The 20,681-nt window shown below is 32.6% G+C and overlaps 1 protein-coding gene across 1 annotated transcript in view; it reads right to left on the reverse strand.

Annotated features, from left to right (window-relative positions):
• The window catches only part of LOC139495986 (uncharacterized), an 87,544-nt gene that overhangs the window by 65,659 nt on the left and 1,204 nt on the right, over nucleotides 1–20,681 (reverse strand). The window contains exons 2-11 of the mRNA XM_071284414.1: nucleotides 19,854–19,986; nucleotides 15,656–15,841; nucleotides 9,757–10,379; nucleotides 7,854–8,647; nucleotides 7,079–7,221; nucleotides 6,600–6,851; nucleotides 5,366–5,554; nucleotides 2,623–2,937; nucleotides 1,899–2,047; nucleotides 1,241–1,329 (exon numbers count right to left, since the gene is read on the reverse strand). Of these exons, the coding sequence (XP_071140515.1) occupies nucleotides 1,241–1,329; nucleotides 1,899–2,047; nucleotides 2,623–2,937; nucleotides 5,366–5,554; nucleotides 6,600–6,851; nucleotides 7,079–7,221; nucleotides 7,854–8,647; nucleotides 9,757–10,379; nucleotides 15,656–15,841; nucleotides 19,854–19,887 (2,774 nt within the window). The 5' untranslated portion in view covers nucleotides 19,888–19,986. The remainder of the gene's footprint in view (nucleotides 1–1,240; nucleotides 1,330–1,898; nucleotides 2,048–2,622; nucleotides 2,938–5,365; nucleotides 5,555–6,599; nucleotides 6,852–7,078; nucleotides 7,222–7,853; nucleotides 8,648–9,756; nucleotides 10,380–15,655; nucleotides 15,842–19,853; nucleotides 19,987–20,681) is intronic.

The raw sequence follows: 20,681 nt of genomic DNA on the forward strand, positions 1-20,681 counted from the left end.
CTAATTCGTGTAATTATTGGGTTTATATTTTCAAACTGGCTTAGTTTTAATGTTCAGCTTGACATGTTGGTCAGACTTTACCAAAAATGTCATAATATAGAATTAGTTCTCAAATTCTCAGCATGCAAGATCTATGCAATTTCAAAAGGAAAAACAAAATTCAGAAACTGTTGTGTAGGTAATTGTTAACGAACACTGTATTTTTTTGTTTTTCTTTTTTGAAAGGTTCACCACTAATTCCACATTATAATGAAAAGACTTCAGCATTTTAACATTTATTCCATCAGTTATCATACATCATACATACAGTTACAGTTCACATATTCCAGCTCAATTCTATACACAGCTACTTTTGCATAGGTACTATTTCTGTACTAAAAATATGTAGTACTGGAAATTTATTTTAATATTTAGTCCTATTTCTTTACTTTAAAATTATTGTAATATTTAGGTACTTGTATTTTACAGTACTTGATTTGTACTAAATATTTTGGTACAGAAATAATACAATATTCCATGTTTAAAAATCATAATTTTAAGAGATTTCAAATAGAAAAACTTTCAATATGCTGAAAATATAACGGTAGTAACCAAAAATCTGTAGTACCTAAATTTCAAGTACAAATCAAGTACTGTAAAATACAAGTACCTAAATATTACAATAATTTTAAAGTAACAAAATAGTACTGAATATTAAAAGTAGATTTTTAGTACTACAGATTTTTAGTACAGAAATAGTACCTAAGCAAAAGTAGCTGTGTAATATATACAATCAAATCAATTTTTCCATTCTTTTTATAGGGACAAATAAAGCATAAAGCAAGAGAATTTAATGAATATCAAGTTATCTAAAACAGTTAACAGAGATAATAAATATATATAATGGAGAAACATATAACAATTAAAGGAGCTAATTAACGGAGACAAAATTTATGATAAAAGGAGCATGTTTCATGTAAAATACAATGCATTCAGCAATTTTCTAACTGTTTTGTTTTTTAAGATCCGACGGCATCAATTGGTGATTTGATGGTTGCAAATTAAGTTTACTGGCAACAGGTTGGCAGAGACAGTGAACGGGTATTTGTGACTATTAACATCAATTGAGGCCATCAGAGCTTAAAATACAATATTGTTGCAATCTATGGTTGCCTTAGATTTTTTTACATGCAGTTTTTTTTTTCTCAGTTCAACTAAACAACTATGACTTGTGTAATGATATGATCTGTGTTCAATTCACCTTAAACATGGTAAGCTGTCATCTACGATTTCTATCAATGAGTCTTTTTCAGATTCACCAATGTCCTCTGGTTCTGCCTTGATGGTAACCTGCAAATAATAGATGTACACCAATCAAAATTGTTATTACATTTTCAAATTAAATATCATTTATTTTAGAATAATTATTGTGATTTGTTTGTACAAAATAACTGCATTATTTCTCATCTAGACATAATGTACTGTTTTGTGGATTAATTATTATTAGTAGAATATCAGTTTTGGTAGCTAGATTTCAGGGGTAAATGTTCACGGAATGAAAATCAAAGATTAATGCTTCTTTGTATACAAATTTACAGATCTAGACAAACATATATAAAGTTATTTTCACCTCCAGTTTTATTCACAATTTTAACCTTGAATGAGACAGTTATATACTTGTTGTTGTTAATTATTATACTGTTATGATCGGATCCTCAACAATGCATTTAAATACTAGAGAAATTTTGTAGATCTATGTAAACTGTGTGCTGCAAAAAAAAGCTAATAGTAGACACACATGAAAATTTCCCAATATACATTATTCCAGCCATGGATTGCTGGTTGCTGAATGTCCAGTGGAAAATATTTCATGCATGTTCAGGATGATATACATGTATGAGTCAAAGCTTACTACCTACCACTGACATCATGTCAAGAGGTTTGTCAGATATGTTGGTTTTGTACTGGTACCCAAACTGGTTGCTACATGTATTATCTTCCTTGTCTGCTTCATACATGTACATAGTAGAATTACTACAATCCAAGTTTGGTAATTTATTCTGTTGACCTAAAAGAAAGAAAACAACAATGAGATCTCACATAACATGTTTAACCCAGCCTCACACCTTTTCTTCAATAAGGAACAAAGTGTCTATATACTGTAGACCAAAAAACAAACAAAAATAATCAGCAAAGAAAAAATAAAGACTTAGCAACACAAACCTATCCAAAAAGCAAGCATAATGTCAGGTGCTTTGACAGGATAAGCAGTTTCTGCTCCACATAGGGGGTCTCATTGGAGGGTTCTGATCCAGGATCCGCTTACTGTTTTGTCAGATTCCCGCATCCCGCTTATACTATGTAGGTAAGCAATTCTCATTTTTTGGTAATTTCCCGTGTCCCGCTAGACCTTATTTCCCGTTTTCACGGCACAATGATTTGACTTTCCTGTGTCACGCTTATGAAAAATCGGCAATCCCTCGTCTCGCTTAGACCCCAATGAGACCAACCACATGTGGCACTTGTCTTTTGATAATGGCAGACACATAAACAAAAGGTCATGAAAGTTGTTCTGATTTTACAAATTAAACATTTTATGTTTTATCTGTTGAAAATAACTGACTACAAAGAGAGTAAACTAACCTTTGAACTTTGTATTTATGTCAAAATTTCTGTTTCTTATAAAATTTCGCCGTTTCTCTTTAGTTTTTAATTCCCTCCGTTTTTTAGCTCTAGCATTTTGGAACCATACTCTTGCCACTTGTTCACTTATTCCAATAGAATTTGCTATTTCTATTAATGTGTCCGTGTGAGGCATTTGATCTCTTAAGAAATGAAATTTGAGTGCTTGTAATTGATACTCCCTAAACAAAGTACGTTGACCACGTCGACTATGTTTATTTCGTGTCCCTCCACTTTTAGTTTTTTCTGTGAAATCTGTTTCTGGTGAAACAAGACCTGTAAAATATAAAAGAACTTTTTGTCTATTTTTAAGGTGGTACCCAACACTTTCCCTAAAATTAATTTGGCTCGTTTAATTTTCATAAAATTTTGTCAAAGTTAATACTTTAACAAAAATATAAAAAAATTTAAAAAATTGAACCAACCGTTTTGTCAGAAAAAATACACTGGTTATATAGCAAATTGACAAACACCAATTTTGATCATTGAGAAGCTTAATATTCCTCTTACAACACAACGTAATTAAAACGTTAAGCTGACTTTACAGAGTTATCTCCCTGTAGTATTAGGTAGCACCTTAAAGAATGTTAAACACAGAACACATAAAAGTAAACATTTTTCACAAAGAATGCAATAAATGCACAAATAACACCACAAAAGAGTAATCAAACAAAAAACCTAATAAACATGTACACAATCATATAATGCAACAAACAAGTAAACAAACAAATTAACACTATTAACAATCTTAAGGTGGTACCTAACACTACAGGGAGATAACTCTGTAAAATCAGCTAAACGTTTTAATTACGTTGTGTTGTAAAAGGAATATTAAGCTTCTCAATGATCAAAATTGGTGGTTGTCAAATTGCTATATAACCAGAGTAATTTTTCTGACAAAACGGTTGGTTCAAATTTTTTTTAAATTTTTATATTTTTGTTAAAGTGTCAAAGTAAATACTTTGACAAAATTTTATGAAAATTAAACGAGCCAAATTAATTTTAGTGAAAGTGTTGGGTACCACCTTAAGTAATCTTACAGCATTGATAAATAACAAATTATAATAATTATGTCTCTCTCATCATTTCTCATATCAAATGTATCATGTATATCTTTGATATTCATTTGAAAAAATTTATTGTTTGCAATAGCATAAATTGTTCTAAATATAAGGATGTTCTTATCCCAAGCAAAAAACCCAAGCCGTATTTGGCACAACCTTTTTGAACTTTTGATCCTCAGTGCTTTACAACTTTGTACTTGTTTTGACTTTAGAACTTTTATATCTGGGCGTCACTGGTAAGTCTTGTGTGGACGAAGCGCGTTTCTGGCGTTTTGAATTTTAAACCTGATGCCTTTTGTTAGCTATTATTCTTGTGTTTCTTTGTCAATTGTGTTCTTCTATTTATTTGTATTGAAGTCCTGTAATATTATGTTGTCATTTTAATGTTATATTTAACATTGCCATTAAAGTGCGAGGTTTGGCATGACACAAAACCAGGTTCAACCCACCATTTTTTTCTTTAAAAATGTCCTGTACCAAGTCAGGAATATGGCCATTGTTATATTATAGTTCATTTCTGTGTGTTACATTTTAACGCTGTATTTCCGTTGGGTCGTTTGTTTTCTCTTGTGTTTGAGTGTGAATTCACATTACTATAAGACGTGTCACTATATTTTTCTATCCCAAATTCATGTATTTGGCTTTGATGTTATATTTGTTTTAATTCTCATCGGATTTTGTCTAATGCTTAGTCCGTTTCTGTGTGTTACATTTTAATGTTGTGTCGTTGTTCTCCTCTTATTTTTAATGCATTTCCCTCAGTTTTAGTTTGTTACCCCGATTTTGTTTTTTGTCCATGGATTTACGAGTTTGAACAGCGGTATACTATTGTTGCCTTTGTTTATCTACTGTTATAAACAAAATTAACAAAACAAATTTTTCTGTTCCTTTTCTTTGTATTTTGTCAGGTATTTGAAGGGATTTTTTACCATGAATAAATACACCATACTCTTTTCATTCGTAATTAAAGAATTGAATCATAATTTCAAGTCAATAATTTAACAGATTTACCAGATGAATAAGATAACTGGCAAGTATTGACTGTGGATTCATATTATTTGTGAATTTTAGAGTAAATGTCAAGGCTTAGCATGAATTAGATGTTAAATGAAGTTTTAATTTCTTTGGTCTCTTATGCTGACTTTACGTGCAAGTTAATGCTCTGTGTTGATAACCGTACTTTGACCTACAATTATTGACTTTTTACACATTGTGACTTGGACAGAGAATCGTCTCATTGGCTGTCATACCACATCATTTTATTCATATTTGATAAATTATCAAAAATTAAACATCCAGGAATATACAATTTTCCCTACTTCATGAAAATAAATCAATCCACAGTATCAGTTTTCCTAGATTGCTGAAAACTTGCATATTTGTGGATATTTGATTTTGTGGTTTTGCCAATCTCTATATACAAACTGAGCCTATTGCAAATATGATATTCGTTGAACATTTGAATTTGTGGTTCATCTGTACCCACGAAACCCACAAAAATTGGTATCCAACGAATAATAATGATTCCACAGTACATGGTATACGAATACATGTGACTGACACAGACTTTAACACATGCACCTCCAAAAACAAAAGGAGCATGTTTGATATGTGATATATTAGTTTTACTCATAACAGACCTGTCTCTGAATCATTTTCCTCTTCTTCCTCAAAACTATCAGATAATATGAGTTCATCAACCTCCATATGTAATGGTACACTATACTCCAAAGACTGGTTCACTGTACCTACTCTAGCTTCTGTTCCCTCCATGACTACATTTCTGTTGTGAAGGGTTTCATCACTTTCTGATACACAGCTCTGTTGATCTAAAAATTATATGGGAATTTTTGTCTACTAGTTATATGCCAGTACAGGGATACGGTAGTTAGTTGAATCTGTTATATATGTGATTTCCATGAAAAATGAGGATATCTTATTGATGTAATTATTATACAATATTTATTTGTATGGCCAAATTAGAAGCTTGACTGACCTTACATAAAAATAAATTCTGTATGAATGTTAGAAAGATTCGTGGATTTTTTAAGCAGATTACTTTTTGAAACCAAATCTTAAAATTTTCAAACCTTTTAAATCTCATGTGTAAAATATAAATCTGAAAATGTAAAAGCATAAAAATATAGTATATACCAATACACATAATTAACAGCGCCTGGTGATGTTAATTATGTGTATTGGTATATACTATATTTTTATGCTTTTACATTTTTCTCACTGATACACATAGTTAATATGGCTTCTACTAACGAAAGCTCCATGGAGCTAATGTGTTTAGAGACTACTTATGTCAGTACACCTTTCCTATATTGCCTATAAATCTGAAAATGATTAAGACTAGTAACATGAGTAAGGAATTCTGCAATTTTTTGGCATTAAAATTGATATATCTTTTTCAACTCATCGGTGACCTATATTTTTTATTATCATTTTCAAATAAGCTGTACTTAAACTAAACTATTGTAAAATTTGAGCGATTTCTGTAATTTAGTTCTTTTATTTCGATATTACATCTATTTCTCCTATTAGTTCAACAGAAAAAAGTACCTTTACAAAAATGTATGCTTCTTGCGAAGACAGATTGTGAGCGTAAATGAACGGTGACCCCATTTTTTATTTTATTTTTCTATTAAGTATAAAATAAAGTTCATCTATAGAAAAATATAGCAAAACCCCATGTTAAGAAAAAAATATCGATTCAGACCCACAAGCCCTCTTAACAAGAAATTTGAAGGAATGATAAAATGTTCTCACAGAAATTCATTAGTTTACTGTTAAGAAATATTGTTGAAGATGTTAAGTATGACAGTTATAACATGCCAAACTGGGTAATTGATGAAATTTGAAGCTAACCTAATATCTTTACTCCTTGTGGGTTTGTTGCATCAGTTTTTGCATTTTGGAACCAAATAACTGCAGCTTGTAAGCTGATTCCTGCTTCCCTAGCTACATCCAATATTTTGAAGTCGGGATTTCTTCTATTTATCAAGTGTGATTCAAGTATTTCTATTTGTTTCTTAGTGAAATAGGTATGAGATGATTTCATTGGTTGATTTTTCTTCAGTTCAATACTTTCCTTGTGACAAAGAATTGTAGAATCAGCACCTACAAAAGATGAACCAATACATGCAATAGATTGCTTTCCTTTCCCATATTCTTTCCATAAAATGAACAATGCCACTATGATATTATGGATGTGTTAACAAATTAGATAACAAAGATTTCAATTAAAAGTCTTTAGATTTTAATTAATATTATAGAAATAAGCATGCAAGTAATTTATAGGTATGTGAAAATAACAAAGTTATCTCCCCTGAATGGATAAATTATACCTTCTGCTACATTATCTGATGATACAAATTCCATAACTTTTTTATACAGTGGTACATTATCCTTTGACTCTGTAGACAAACTGCATACGTCTTTCTTTGCTTTTGTCTCATTCTGATGACTGCCACATACTATTCTACAGGTGCTGAGGAAAAAATATAAATACCAATGTATTAAACTTAATAATGTATGCAAAACATCTTATTTTTTGGTGGATACACCAATTTCCCAGGTTAATTCAGGGCCTTCTAACTAGTTTAACTCACCACATTCTGTTTGTGCTTTTCCAAAATCATGAGCCTGTAATTCAGTGGTTGTCGTTTATTTGTGTTTATCATTTATTTTTATTTTTTAATATTCTGTACATAAAATAGGCCATTAGTGTTCCCGGTTGAAATGTTTTACAATTGTCATTTCCATGTATTTCATAGCTGACAATGCAGTATGGGCTTTGCTGATTGTTGACGGCCGTTTGGTGGCCTAAAGTTATCAATTTTTGAGTCGTTATGTCTCTTGTAAAAAAATTTAAATCTTACAATTTTTTTTCCTATGTTTTAATAATGGAAGTAACTAATTCTGTCAAAACATGTGATTTATTAATTGTATGGAGGATATTTTCATATTAGAATTTTTCAACATGTGTGTGCATATATATCAAGGAGAAAAGTTTAGTTTTAGGACCAACAAGAAAACTCAGAAAAAGGGACAACCTTCAAACCAATTACTGGTTTTAAACCTCTTTCTGTGTAGTAACTGTACATAATATCAAAAACAAACCTATCTACAATTTGTACATCTCCTCCAGCTGGCATTGATGGTACGTACATATTTTCAGGACTTGAAAATGTGTTGCTCCTTGCTTTCATCAACTCTGTTCTTGCATTTATAATTTCAGGACTTGTAATTGTGCTGTTCAATGCCCCTGGTCTTGCATGCATCATGTAAGGACTCTTTATTGTGCCGTCCAATGCCCCTGTTAGCTCTGGATGTACATGTGTAATTTCAGAAGGTGTAACTGATTTGTTCCATGTTCCAGCAGCTTCCAGTTTAACCGGGATAATTTCAGAATCTCCAACAGTTGAACTGTTAAAAGTCCCTGCCAGATCTGGCCTTTCAAATGTAATTTCAGGATTTAAACCTATTCTGTTCCAAGTTTGTGCCAGGTCTGGTCTTACTTGTGAAAACTCATTATATGTAACTGTACTGTTCCATGTTCCTGCAAGCTCTGGTGTTACATTCGTAGTTTTAAGACCTATAACTGTGCTGTTCCACGCTTCAACAACTTCTAGTTTTACAGGGGTAACAGCAGGACCCGTAACCATATTGTTTAATGTTGTTGTCAGCTCTGGTGTTACATGTGTAACTTCAGGACTTGAAACTTTTCTGTTCCATGCTTCAGCAATCTCTAGTTTTACAGGTCTAATTTCAGGACACATAATTTCTGAACCCGTGTCTGTCCTGTTATATGTTCCTTCTGATAGCTGCTGCACGTCTGTAATTCTAATATTTGAAACTGTACTGTTATTAGATTCTGTTTCTTGTTGCGACTTTTCAGTGTGGGTTTTTACTTTCTGTTAAAAAAAAAATACAATGTACTGATTAATTTCAGAAAGCATTTATTCAATAATGAATCACAACTGCATACATTTTGTACATATTTCCATTCTCAATTTTACCTTAACAATTGAGTACCACAACAGGTTTAATAGTAAGTTACACATTGTTCCATTACATAAAAGAGTAGAAACAAATATGACCTTGAACATGAGTTGCAAGAAATTGATCATTAAGCATGTTTTAAAAGTATAAAAAAAAGTAATCATGGTAATATAGAGAAAACCAATTGTACCATTTTCCTGAATTTGCTGGATATATCTAACCTTCATACGGATTGGGTTTTTATTGATTGATTTTAATTCTATGAGAGAATTAATAAGCTATTGCTTGTTTTTATCTTTAAGGTGGTACCCAACACCTTGAATAAAATTAATTTAGCTCGTTTAATTTGCATAAAATTTTGACAAAATATTTACTTTGACCTTTTAAAAAAAAATAGAAAAATTTCAAAAAACTTGAACCAATCACTTTCTTGTAAAAAAATTGGTTGGTTACATAGCAGTTTGACAAATGCTCATTTTGATCATTGAGAAGCTTAATATTTCCTTTACATTACAACTTGATTAAAATGTTTAGCTGATTTTTCAGAGTTATCTCCCTGTAGTGTAAGGTACTACCTTAAGTTACAAGGATAGTTTCTCAGCGGCATGCACTAAAAAAAAGTACTAAAATTACTGTTGCGAAACACCTAACACTTCAGCTTTTAAATCCACAACTAAAGTTTGTTTTTTACTAATTAAGCTTGTAAAAAGATATAATTAATTCTTTGCATATAAGTCTTTGTATTCTTTTTGTCAGTGTTCAATGGCATATTTATAATGCAATTAACCCGAACAATTGCATGCTAAATTTTGAATCTTCTTTGATCATAAATCTCATACCTGTACCCAGAGGGGTATGAACCCCCCCCCCCCCCCCCCCCCCCCACCCCTTTCTTTTAAAAACAAATAAGCACTGTTAAAGTCAACATTCTGTTTGAATAGTGACTGTTAAAGTTATGTTTGTGAGTCCAAATGACCCCTCTTTGGAATTTCCTGGCTACAGGCTTGAATCTTATACATACTTTTTTGCATTCTGAAGACGTCATCACATTCTTCAGTACTCCCGGTACGGAGAGACGTGTCATAGAGGTTGGAGTAGAGCAACACTTGGTAATAGTATCAATAACACTTGCCACATTAGTTTCTGTAATAGAGCGGTTAGAATAGACTTTGGATAATTTACATGTATGGCTAAGGTCCGTCATAAAAGTCAACAGACAATCAATGTCAGCTGTCCCATCGTACCAGACAAGGTCGTCTGTCTTTACCGAATTCCTCGGAACTTGCCATAGAGCGTCATTGGATGGATCAAGTGCCTCTATATACTTTTTAAATGATTGAACAGGACAATATGGGGATTCAGGAAGCTCGTAGATAACTATCTGATTTTCTTCCGATTTCATTTCATTTTCAGCTCTTCGTACAAACTGCAAATTTTCCTTTGAGTCGTTGATGATTTCAAATGAAGACTTTGTCATTTCAGACATATCTGATGTAACTTCATAGTGTCGATCAAAATGGAGTCTAACTTCAAACTGAACTTTGTTAAATAGTCCATTTGGAGTAAAAGGGTTCATGAGTTCGGACTGGTAAATCTTCTTCAAATCCCTTGCAGTGATTGGGGGAACTTTCTCTCCTTCATATTCTGTAATTAAGCAAAAACTTGTAAATCATAATAAACAATATGTATGGTACCTAAACAATTAATTATTTACTTAATGCTATTTTTTTATAATTGCGAAAAATGGGACAGAGTAATAAACGGAATAATTCAGACTTGCATTTTGATATTTTTCATATGAATTAAACAGGATTTTTCTCAATATCAAAAAAATAAAATCACATTTTAGTCTAACATGACGAAATCGCAATAATAAATGCACGCAATAATTTCTGAATTTACAGTACATATGGATTCTTTCATTGGCACAAGTGGATTGTTGAATTTATTCAATCCAGATAGTAATATGATCGAATATCTTAAACAAGTAAGATTCTGTTTCTCTAATGACTACCAAATAAATTTTCATTATTAATAATCGAAAATAACCTTTGAGCGCCTTCGACATTCTCATGATTCTGAAATTTCTACAGCCTACAAATGTAACCATATCAATCTCTCTAATACCTGTTTAAATAGCACATTTTGATTCATCCAGAAAGCTGATAATAGTTGGCCCGAGAACACAGTTATTTCGTAGTGCATTTCTTTTAGACCATAAATTCAAATTAAAAAAATCGCACCTGCTCTTTCTCAAAAAGATTTTTACAGTGTAGTGTACTACCAGTGAGACAAATAATGTCAAAATTATAGAAACTTCTACCCGCTCTAACTCAAAATATTGACAATTCTGTGTTAAGGGGGTGTAAAATTCAGTTTGACAGCTTCAGACGTGATAAAATTTGACCTTTTTGAACTGGACCAAATCACTACTTAACATAAAGATTCAGCACCCAAATGTAATTACACCCCCCTACTTAATATTTCATGCATTTAATATCAAGAAATAGATTGGGAAAGTGTATTAAATAAAACATGCAAGTTATACACTGTTTACACTAGGGACTATATTCGTAGACAACGAAAACCAAAGGACGATAACTGTGTCCTTGGACCAGTTGTGACCTTTTAACTTAGCCAATCTTCAACGATCATTGGTCAGTCAGGGGTACTACTTGTACAAGATATTTTTATTTACTTGAAGAAGTAAATTTAAATATACCTATATTAGTGTAGTAAATTTAAATATACCTTAATATTAATGAATTTGTTGGATACTTATACACGTGAATTTTATTAAAAAGTATGTTCTCTATTGGAATTTTAAAAACAAGGTAAAAAAAATTGGCTAAGTTATGTCCCTTAGACATTCAGATTTTTTTACTTATATAAGTGAAAAAGTGATCCTTTCTTCTTTTCTTACATTCTTATGATTTCTTTGCTCTAATAGAATTTTAAATTGTCTGCCCTTTGCAGATGTCTTTACTAATCATTTAAGTGTAATTTCATGAACAATGAAAATCCCATTTGTCTGTCATCGTCAGAACACTGGTCATTTACAAGCCCCAAAGGAGCTATTTTTGAAGCCTTGCAAAAATACTTTAAAAGATCTTTCCACAATCAGTTTCTTTGTTGAAGTAATGAGATGAAACATTGAACTCTAATAAAAAAATTATGAGCTAAATAAACTTGGGAAAAATCATTAAAGCCATTTTTTTACATTTCAAAACTTGAGAATTTTTGTGGGATTGTAAAAAACAACAACTTATATATGGGTTATTCAGTGATAGGACATCATCAATATATCTGAAAGTAAAATTAAAGAATTTACAAGTAATTTTTTTAGAAAATTAAGGGGAGATTATTCAAACATTATAATTCACTTACATAAGGATATTTTTTTTACCTCTTCAAGTAAATAAAATGACTTGTACAAGTAGTACCCCTGACTGTTGGTAACCACATGTTAATTTAATATGTTTTAACAATGTATACAGAAAAGGTTAAATTGCAATAAAAATTGAGAGAAAATTATTTACTCATTGACATAGCTTAACATAGATTATAGCACTGCATCCAGTGTGATACAATATTTATTATATACTTAGAAGTAAATACAGATAAATTGTATGTGTAATACAATCAATGGCAAGCGTGCTGTATCAGCCACCCGTGATGATATCGATATCAGCACGGTTGCAAAAGCTTTATCACACCTTTAATCTGTATGACGTCACGTCATCGATTGCAGTCACTGTTGCAAAGGCTTTATGTTATCAAATCCCGAGGCTGTATGACGTCATGTCAACCCTATAATCTGTATGACGTCATTTCAAATCTCCTTATCTGTATGACGTCATGTTGCATAAAAAAACATCTACTTGAGGTATATGTATATAATAAAGTGTATATGATATGGTTTTTTCAATATCACACACCGTATCAACCCTCAACCAATATAATCCCTCGAGCAGAGCTCTTGGGATTATATTGGTGTCTCGGGTTGATACGGATGCGATATTGAAAAAGCCATATGATATTCTCTATTTATCCATTCAGGACAATTAAATTTTCAAATGAATAGTATACAGTTGTCCCAATCATGACGGTAAAGGAGATGGTTTAATGCTCGCAAGCATGTTAAATCCTGCATCTATCTATGTTTTCCTGTCCAAAGCCAGAGGCCCTAATAATCCAGTAGCTTTTGTTGGTTGCTACTGAACTGTTGATGTGAACAGTCGGTCAATAAATTACTGTAAATTCAGAAATTATTGCTATTTTTTCATTAATGCGAAAAATGTGACAGGGTTATAATCGCATTAATTTCAACTTGCAGTTTGAAATTATGTATATGAATTAAACAGGATTTTTCTAAATTAATGCTGAAATTAAAATTGCATTTTAGTCAAAAATGATAAAATGGCAATATTAATAAATGCATGCAATAATTTCTGAATTTATATGAATGAAAAACATCTTTAAGATTGTGAAGCAGACTCACCATTTTTTCTTGATGTGAACAGACTTCCTTTTATAGTTTACTTTGCGGTATGGGCTTTACTCATTGTTGCAGGCCATACAGTGACCTAAAGTTGTTAATTTCTGTGTGATTAGTCTCTTGTGGAAAGTTGTCTCATCGGCAATCATACCACATCTTCTATTTTTATATGTCATCAAATTAATAATAAAATCATCAAGATTGTGAAGCGGACTCACCATTTGTTCTTGACTGTATACATGTATTATTTTTGTGTTGACTGAATGAGCCTGAGTGACTGAAGCAGTCTCACCTTTAGTTTTTGACTGTATACAAGTATTATTTTTGTGTTGACTGAATGAACCTGAGTGACTGAAGCAGACTCACCATTAGTTTTTGACTGTATACAAGTATTATTTTTGTGTTGACTGAATGAACCTGAGTGACTGAAGCAGACTCACCATTAGTTCTTGACAGTATACAAGTATTATTTTTGTGTTGACTGAATGAACCTGAGTGACTGAAGCAGACTCACCATTTGTTCTGGACTGTATACAAATATTATTTTTGTGTTGACTGAATGAACCTGAGTGGCTGAAGCAGACTCACCATTAGTTTTTGACAGTGTACAAGTATTATTTTTGTGTTGACTGAATGAGCCTGAGTGACTGAAGCAGATTCACCATTAGTTCTTGACAGTGTACAAGTATTATTTTTGTGTTGACTGAATGAACCTGAGTGACTGAAGCAGACTCACCATCAGTTCTTGACTGTATACAAGTATTATTTTTGTGTTGACTGAATGAACCTGAGTGGCTGAAGCAGACTCACCATTAGTTTTTGACAGTGTACAAGTATTATTTTTGTGTTGACTGAATGAGCCTGAGTGACTGAAGCAGATTCACCATTAGTTCTTGACAGTGTACAAGTATTATTTTTGTGTTGACTGAATGAACCTGAGTGACTGAAGCAGACTCACCATCAGTTCTTGACTGTATACAAGTATTATTTTTGTGTTGACTGAATGAACCTGAGTGGCTGAAGCAGACTCACCCTTAGTTCTTGACAGTGTACAAGTATTATTTTTGTGTTGACTGAATGAGCCTGAGTGACTGAAGCAGACTCATCATTAGTTCTTGACTGTATACAAGTATTATTTTTGTGTTGACTAAATGAGCCTGAGTGACTGAAGCAGACTCACCATTAGTTCTTGACAGTATACAAGTATTATTTTTGTGTTGACTGAATGAACCTGAGTAACTGAAGCAGACTCACCATTAGTTTTTGACTGTATACAAGTATTATTTTAGTGTTGACTGAATGAGCCTGAGTGACTGAAGCAGACTCACCATTAGTTCTTGACAGTATACAAGTATTTTTTTTGTGTTGACTAAATGAGCCTGAGTGACTGAAGCAGACTCACCATTAGTTCTTGACTGTATACACGTATTATTTTTGTGTTGACTGAATGAGCCTGAGTGACTGAAGCAGACTCACCATTAGTTCTTGACAGTATACACGTATTATTTTTGTGTTTACTGAATGAGCCTGAGTGACTGAAGCAGACTCACCATTAGTTCTTGACTGTATACAAGTATTATTTTTGTGTTGACTGAATGAACCTGAGTGACTGAAGCAGACTGTATACAAGTATTATTTTTGTGTTGACTGAATGAACCTGAGTGACTGAAGCAGACTCACCATTAGTTTTTGACTGTTTACAAGTATTATTTTAGTGTTGACTGAATGAGCCTGAGTGACTGAAGCAGATTCACCATTAGTTCTTGACTGTATACAAGTATTATTTTTGTGTTGACTGAATGAGCCTGAGTGACTGAAGCAGACTCATCATTAGTTCTTGACTGTATACACGTATTATTATTGTGTTTACTGAATGAGCCTGAGTGACTGAAGCAGACTCACCATTAGTTCTTGACTGTATACAAGTATTATTTTTGTGTTGACTGAATGAACCTGAGTGACTAAAGCAGACTCACCATTAGTTTTTGACTGTATACAAGTATTATTTTTGTGTTGACTGAATGAGTCTGAGTGACTGAAGCAGACTCACCATTAGTTCTTGACTGTATACAAGTATTATTTTTGTGTTGACTAAATGAACCTGAGTGACTGAAGCAGACTCACCATTAGTTTTTGACTGTATATAAGTATTATTTTTGTGTTGACTGAATGAGCCGGAGTGACTGAAGCAGACTCACCATTAGTTCTTGACTGTATACAAGTATATTATTTTTGTGTTGACTGAATGAGCCTGAGTGACTGAAGCAGACTCACCATTAGTTTTTGACTGTATACAAGTATTATTTTTGTGTTGACTGAATGAGCCTGAGTGACTGAAGCAGAATCACCATTAGTTCTTGACAGTATACAAGTATTATTTTTGTGTTGACTGAATGAACCTGAGTGACTGAAGCAGACTCACCATTTGTTCTTGACTGTATACAAATATTATTTTTGTGTTGACTGAATGAACCTGAGTGGCTGAAGCGTCTGAAACAGTGTTTACACTGGTATGGCTTCTCTCCCGTATGAATTCTCATGTGTTCCTTCATATGGTGATTATGTTTAAAGCCTTGTCCACAGGTATCACAAATGAATGGACGACAATCTGAAATATCCAATTAAAAATCAAAAATAATATGAATTGTGCTTGAATATAATAATGCAGGCCTCTACAATAACTTTTTCTTCAACTTGTCCAGTAGGACAAGTACATACCAAAACTCACTTGTCCTTATGAAATTGTTACTTGTCCAAATTTTTTTTTATTAAAAATATCCTTTTTTCATCTTAAGTTGATTAAAGGAACAAAACGAATTTAAACAATAGAACAGACTTTTATGTATTTCTTTTGAAATTCTTTTAAAAAATATGAGTCAAGTACAACTGAATCTAGTCATGTCACAGGACTTAGGTTCTAGTTTTCATCAATGCCAGTCTCATCAGACTCTGCACATGAGGCACCATCTGACAGGCCTGTACACTCATTGGATTTGTATCCTGGCTTTTTTTTAAGTTGAAAAAAGTTTATTAAAATGCAATCAATAAAAAGAAGAATATAAGGTCTGATAGCCAATGAGACAACTCTCTGCAAGAGACCAAATGACACAGCAATTAACAACTATAGGTCACTATATTGCAAGTATTGTTTTTTTCTACTTATGATCAAATATGATTTTGTGAATTTTATGGTAAATAAAAAAAAAATACCGGTATGGTATTTATTATAAGGAACAGAATAAGGTCATGAAGGTAGCAAAATGAGGTACTGCTTTGTCTTGGTCCCAAATGTTTCCTGCCTTGCCAAACTGTCTATCAATCATGTCTACTAAATATGTCTCCTACGGTGCCAAACTGTCTATTAAACTTGGAGCTAAACCTGTCAGGTGATGAACTGTCCTGTAAAGTTACATTATCTAAAAAGCGCATCATTGATTCAGATCAGTAAGACTGGTTTCCGAGAATATACCTTGTACCTGACAAAGAACCAGTTAAAAATTATCGATTGCAAGTAAACATGTTGAAGAAAAAGGTCTTGCATTTGAATAAACAGAATACAGAAACATGTCAAATTAATATTTGTTTTCTTGTTTTTGTTTACAATTACTTTTTTCATCAAAGTTGGATTGAATTTATTTTCTGCAGAATAATTGAACTTGTCCCGACGGACAAGCTTGATACAGCATTTACTTGTCCGACCTTTTTTCCCTCTGGGACCGGACAATCGGACAAGCCTTATTGTCGAGGCCTGTAATGTTGAATTGTAAATCAGGTTGACCTACTTTTGACTGCAGGTTTCAAAAAAATAACTTGTGAATGGTGAAAGTGGCGGCACAAAAAAAAGATATATGTTAAGTAGTGATTTAGCATCCTTTCATTTTTATAAATGTGTATTAATAAGTAAATTTCAAAACTTAAGAACTTAAGAACAGAAACTAATGTTAAGACCCTACAGTTAAACACCAGGTAAATCTTAATGCCACCTAAGCTTAGCTGCTGCAGGATATAAATTGTTGAGGGTTTCAGATTACAAAAACAATGCTCACGGTCAACATTATTAAATAAGGAGATATATATGTGGTATGATTGCCAATGAGGGAAATTTCCATCAGAGACCAAACAATGTAAATTTTAACAATTATATGGACTTCAACAATTAGTGAAATATATAAGCTGCAAAAGAGAGGAGACACGGGGGGGGGGGGGGGTCTCAACATGGGATTTTGGGTACAGGTGTGCAGCTGGGATTTTAAAAACACCCCCCATTCATATATTGAGTAATTGTGAAATCCCTACCTATACATATGTAGGACTCTAAAGTGCGATGGTACTCTAAAGTGCGATGGTCACGCTAAAGTACGATGGTCTACGCTAAAGTGCGATGGTGTCAGACGCTAAAGTGCGATGGTTGTTTGTTTTTTAAGTGCGATCAGAAATCACGCTAAAGTGCGATGGTATGACACGCTAAAGTCCGATGGTGTAACGGGAATGTGGTTCAGGCAATGGTTTTCGTTTTTTGCTGAGTTCCTATTACATTTTCGTTTATTGTTTTAATTATGTGTCAAGTCGTAGTCTTTCTCTTTTGAATTGTTATACACTGGTCATTGTATAACCCTATATAGCTTGTAGCGGCATGGACCAATGCTATATATATAAATACGTTGACGGCCGTATGATTATTAGCTGCATACATGAACGGTATTGGGATTAAATGGAAAGTACGATAGTTGTTCAAACGGTGTAATGGTTACACTGAAGTATTGTTAGTACATCTGGAATGTAATGGAAGTCGTTTTTTTAATAAAATAATATGTTATAAGACAATGCCCCGTGTTAAAGGTCATACTTAAATTTGCATATTTCAATGACATTAGGTCGGAGATAGATAGTTGTCGTATTGGCAATCATATACACATGTGTTTGTTAGGTTGCTGTCTAATTGACGTATATTCATTATTTAAAAGAAATAACAAACCATATAGTATTTTTTTTTTGTATTGAATAATTCATTTAGAAAGTGATTGTTTTGATTAAAGTTATTTCTACAATTTCACAAATTAAGTTAACCTCTTCCAGCAACGACCAAAAATTCCAGATTGTGCATGTTCATTTGATTTTCTTTTCTCTTCTTTCTTTTCTCGTGTAATACAAATCCTTAATCTGGACAAACATTCTCGTCATAATGCTGTGGAACGTTGCTAACGTCGATGTATTTGCGGAAAAACGCACTTTAGCGTATCAAACCATCGTACTTTAGCGTAGGCCGTCGCACTTCAGCGTGACCATCGCATTTTAGCGTCCCCATCGCACTTTAGAGTCCTACACATATATTTCACAGCGAAATCATAACCCATTCATATATTTATCAGCTCAAATAGTACCTATATGCATAAACAATCGGTCAATTACTACCTATTGATATATTTCCTCGGTAAAATTGCACCCCATTGATATATTTGACGGATCAAAAAAGGGACCCATTCCAGCGGCACATATGTATATACCTTTATATAGGAAGAGACCCCCCCGTGAGAGGAGAAGATGACAGGGGTTTCATTATCTTTCATGTTGACTGGTACTTTCCATGTTTTAGGTGGTGCTTTTCAATTTATTCCATGAATATCTTATATAAAAATTCCTACATTTAGGCGGTACTTGTCAATAGCATAGGAGGGTAAAAGTACCAGGTACCGCCTCCTAATGAATGGCCTGAGATGATTCCAAAGGGATATTCATGATATTCAAATTCCATAAGCTGAAACTAAACAATGCATAGCAAGCAATAAAAGACACTAACGTGCATCAAATAACAAAATGTAAAACCATTCAAAAGAGAAAATAAGCAGCTTGATATAAACCAACTAACAGGCCAATATCAATCACTAGTTTTTGGTTTGGGACTTTAGTTTTCTATACAAAAGACTTCTGCATTTTTATCATCCCTTAAAGTTTTCTCCCTGCTACTAAAGATCTTCAAACTGACTGGAAACTGACTAACCTGGTTCATGGGGAAAATAAAATACTTACAATTGATAAGGGTCCGCATGGGTTTTACAGAATAGAGAATGTGCAAAACAATTGACAGCATGAAGGTTTTAACCAAGATCAATTTTACCATTATTTATATACTGTGGATTCATTACTGTAAACCAACTTAAATTCGCGGATACTTTATTTCGCGTTTACTGCTTACTGACACTTTTCGCGGCGATTTAATTTTGCAGTTTTCAAATTTGGTTGATCATGTTGATGTAGTTAAATATGTAACGATCCAAATTGGACATATCCGTGACTATTTATATTCGCGTTATTTTTGTAACTGCGAATGTTGCAAAAATAAATTACTCACGAAAATAAATCACTCACAAAAATTAGTTGGTTTGCAGTATTCATGTTATTATTCATTGGATATCAATTTTCGTGGATTTGGTGGTGATCCAAACCACAAATTCAAATGTCCAAAGAATTACAAATCGTATATATAGGAATTTATGCTGACTTTTAAAAATCCACGAAATCAAATAACCACGAAAAATGCAAGTTTTCATCATCATTGCTCCTTGTCCCTCAAAATTGATACCCACAAAAATAAGTGAATCTACTGTAGTTAGCTGACATACATCGTGAGAATCCTGACTTTGTCCATGATTCCATCTTTCTCTTTAGGAGTTTCGATTCTTAAAATGTCTTTTGTCTTTGTCTGCAGATTTCATTCCATAGCTCTGTTACCATGGCACTGCCTTCCATCATTTTCTAGGAGAATTGAGAATGTTATATGATGGCATCAATAATGAAAATAAAAATATTAATCATAAAAAAAACTATTTTTACTACATGTATCATCATGATCATGTACTATAACATGTTTACGGTAAATTCAGGAAATTATTCATGTTAAGTTATTTAAGGTGGTACCGACACTTTCACTAAAATTAATTTGGCTCGTTTAATTTTCATAAAATGTTGTCAAAGTATTTACTTTTGATCCTTTAGTCAAATTATAAAAAATTTGAAAATTTCGAACCAACCGTTTTGTCAGAAATATTACACTGGTTATATAGCAATTTGACAAACACCAATTTTGATCATTGAGAAGCTTAATATTCCTTTTACAAAACAACGTAATTAAAACGTTTAGCTGACTTTACAGAGTTATCTCCCTGTAGTGTTAGGTACCACCTTAAAGGTTTTTATTATGCAAATAATGCAATTTGTTGAGTATTGCAATAAAAAGAACTTCCATTCTGATAGCTGTTGCTCCTGTTTGTATGCAGATTTACAAGGAATCACAGTAATTATAATCGTTTTTATCATACATTTTTGTCCATACTTTTAGTACCTTTAAAAATCAAATTAATAAACGTCTGGAATAATTTCTGAGTTTACAGCATTACATTGTATTTTTGATGTGAACTCAGGTAGAGAAGTTTTATTTGATATTTTTTTAT

The sequence above is a fragment of the Mytilus edulis genome, chromosome 11 (assembly GCF_963676685.1).
Source record: "Mytilus edulis chromosome 11, xbMytEdul2.2, whole genome shotgun sequence".
In the NCBI taxonomy this organism is placed as follows: Eukaryota; Metazoa; Mollusca; class Bivalvia; order Mytilida; family Mytilidae; genus Mytilus; species Mytilus edulis.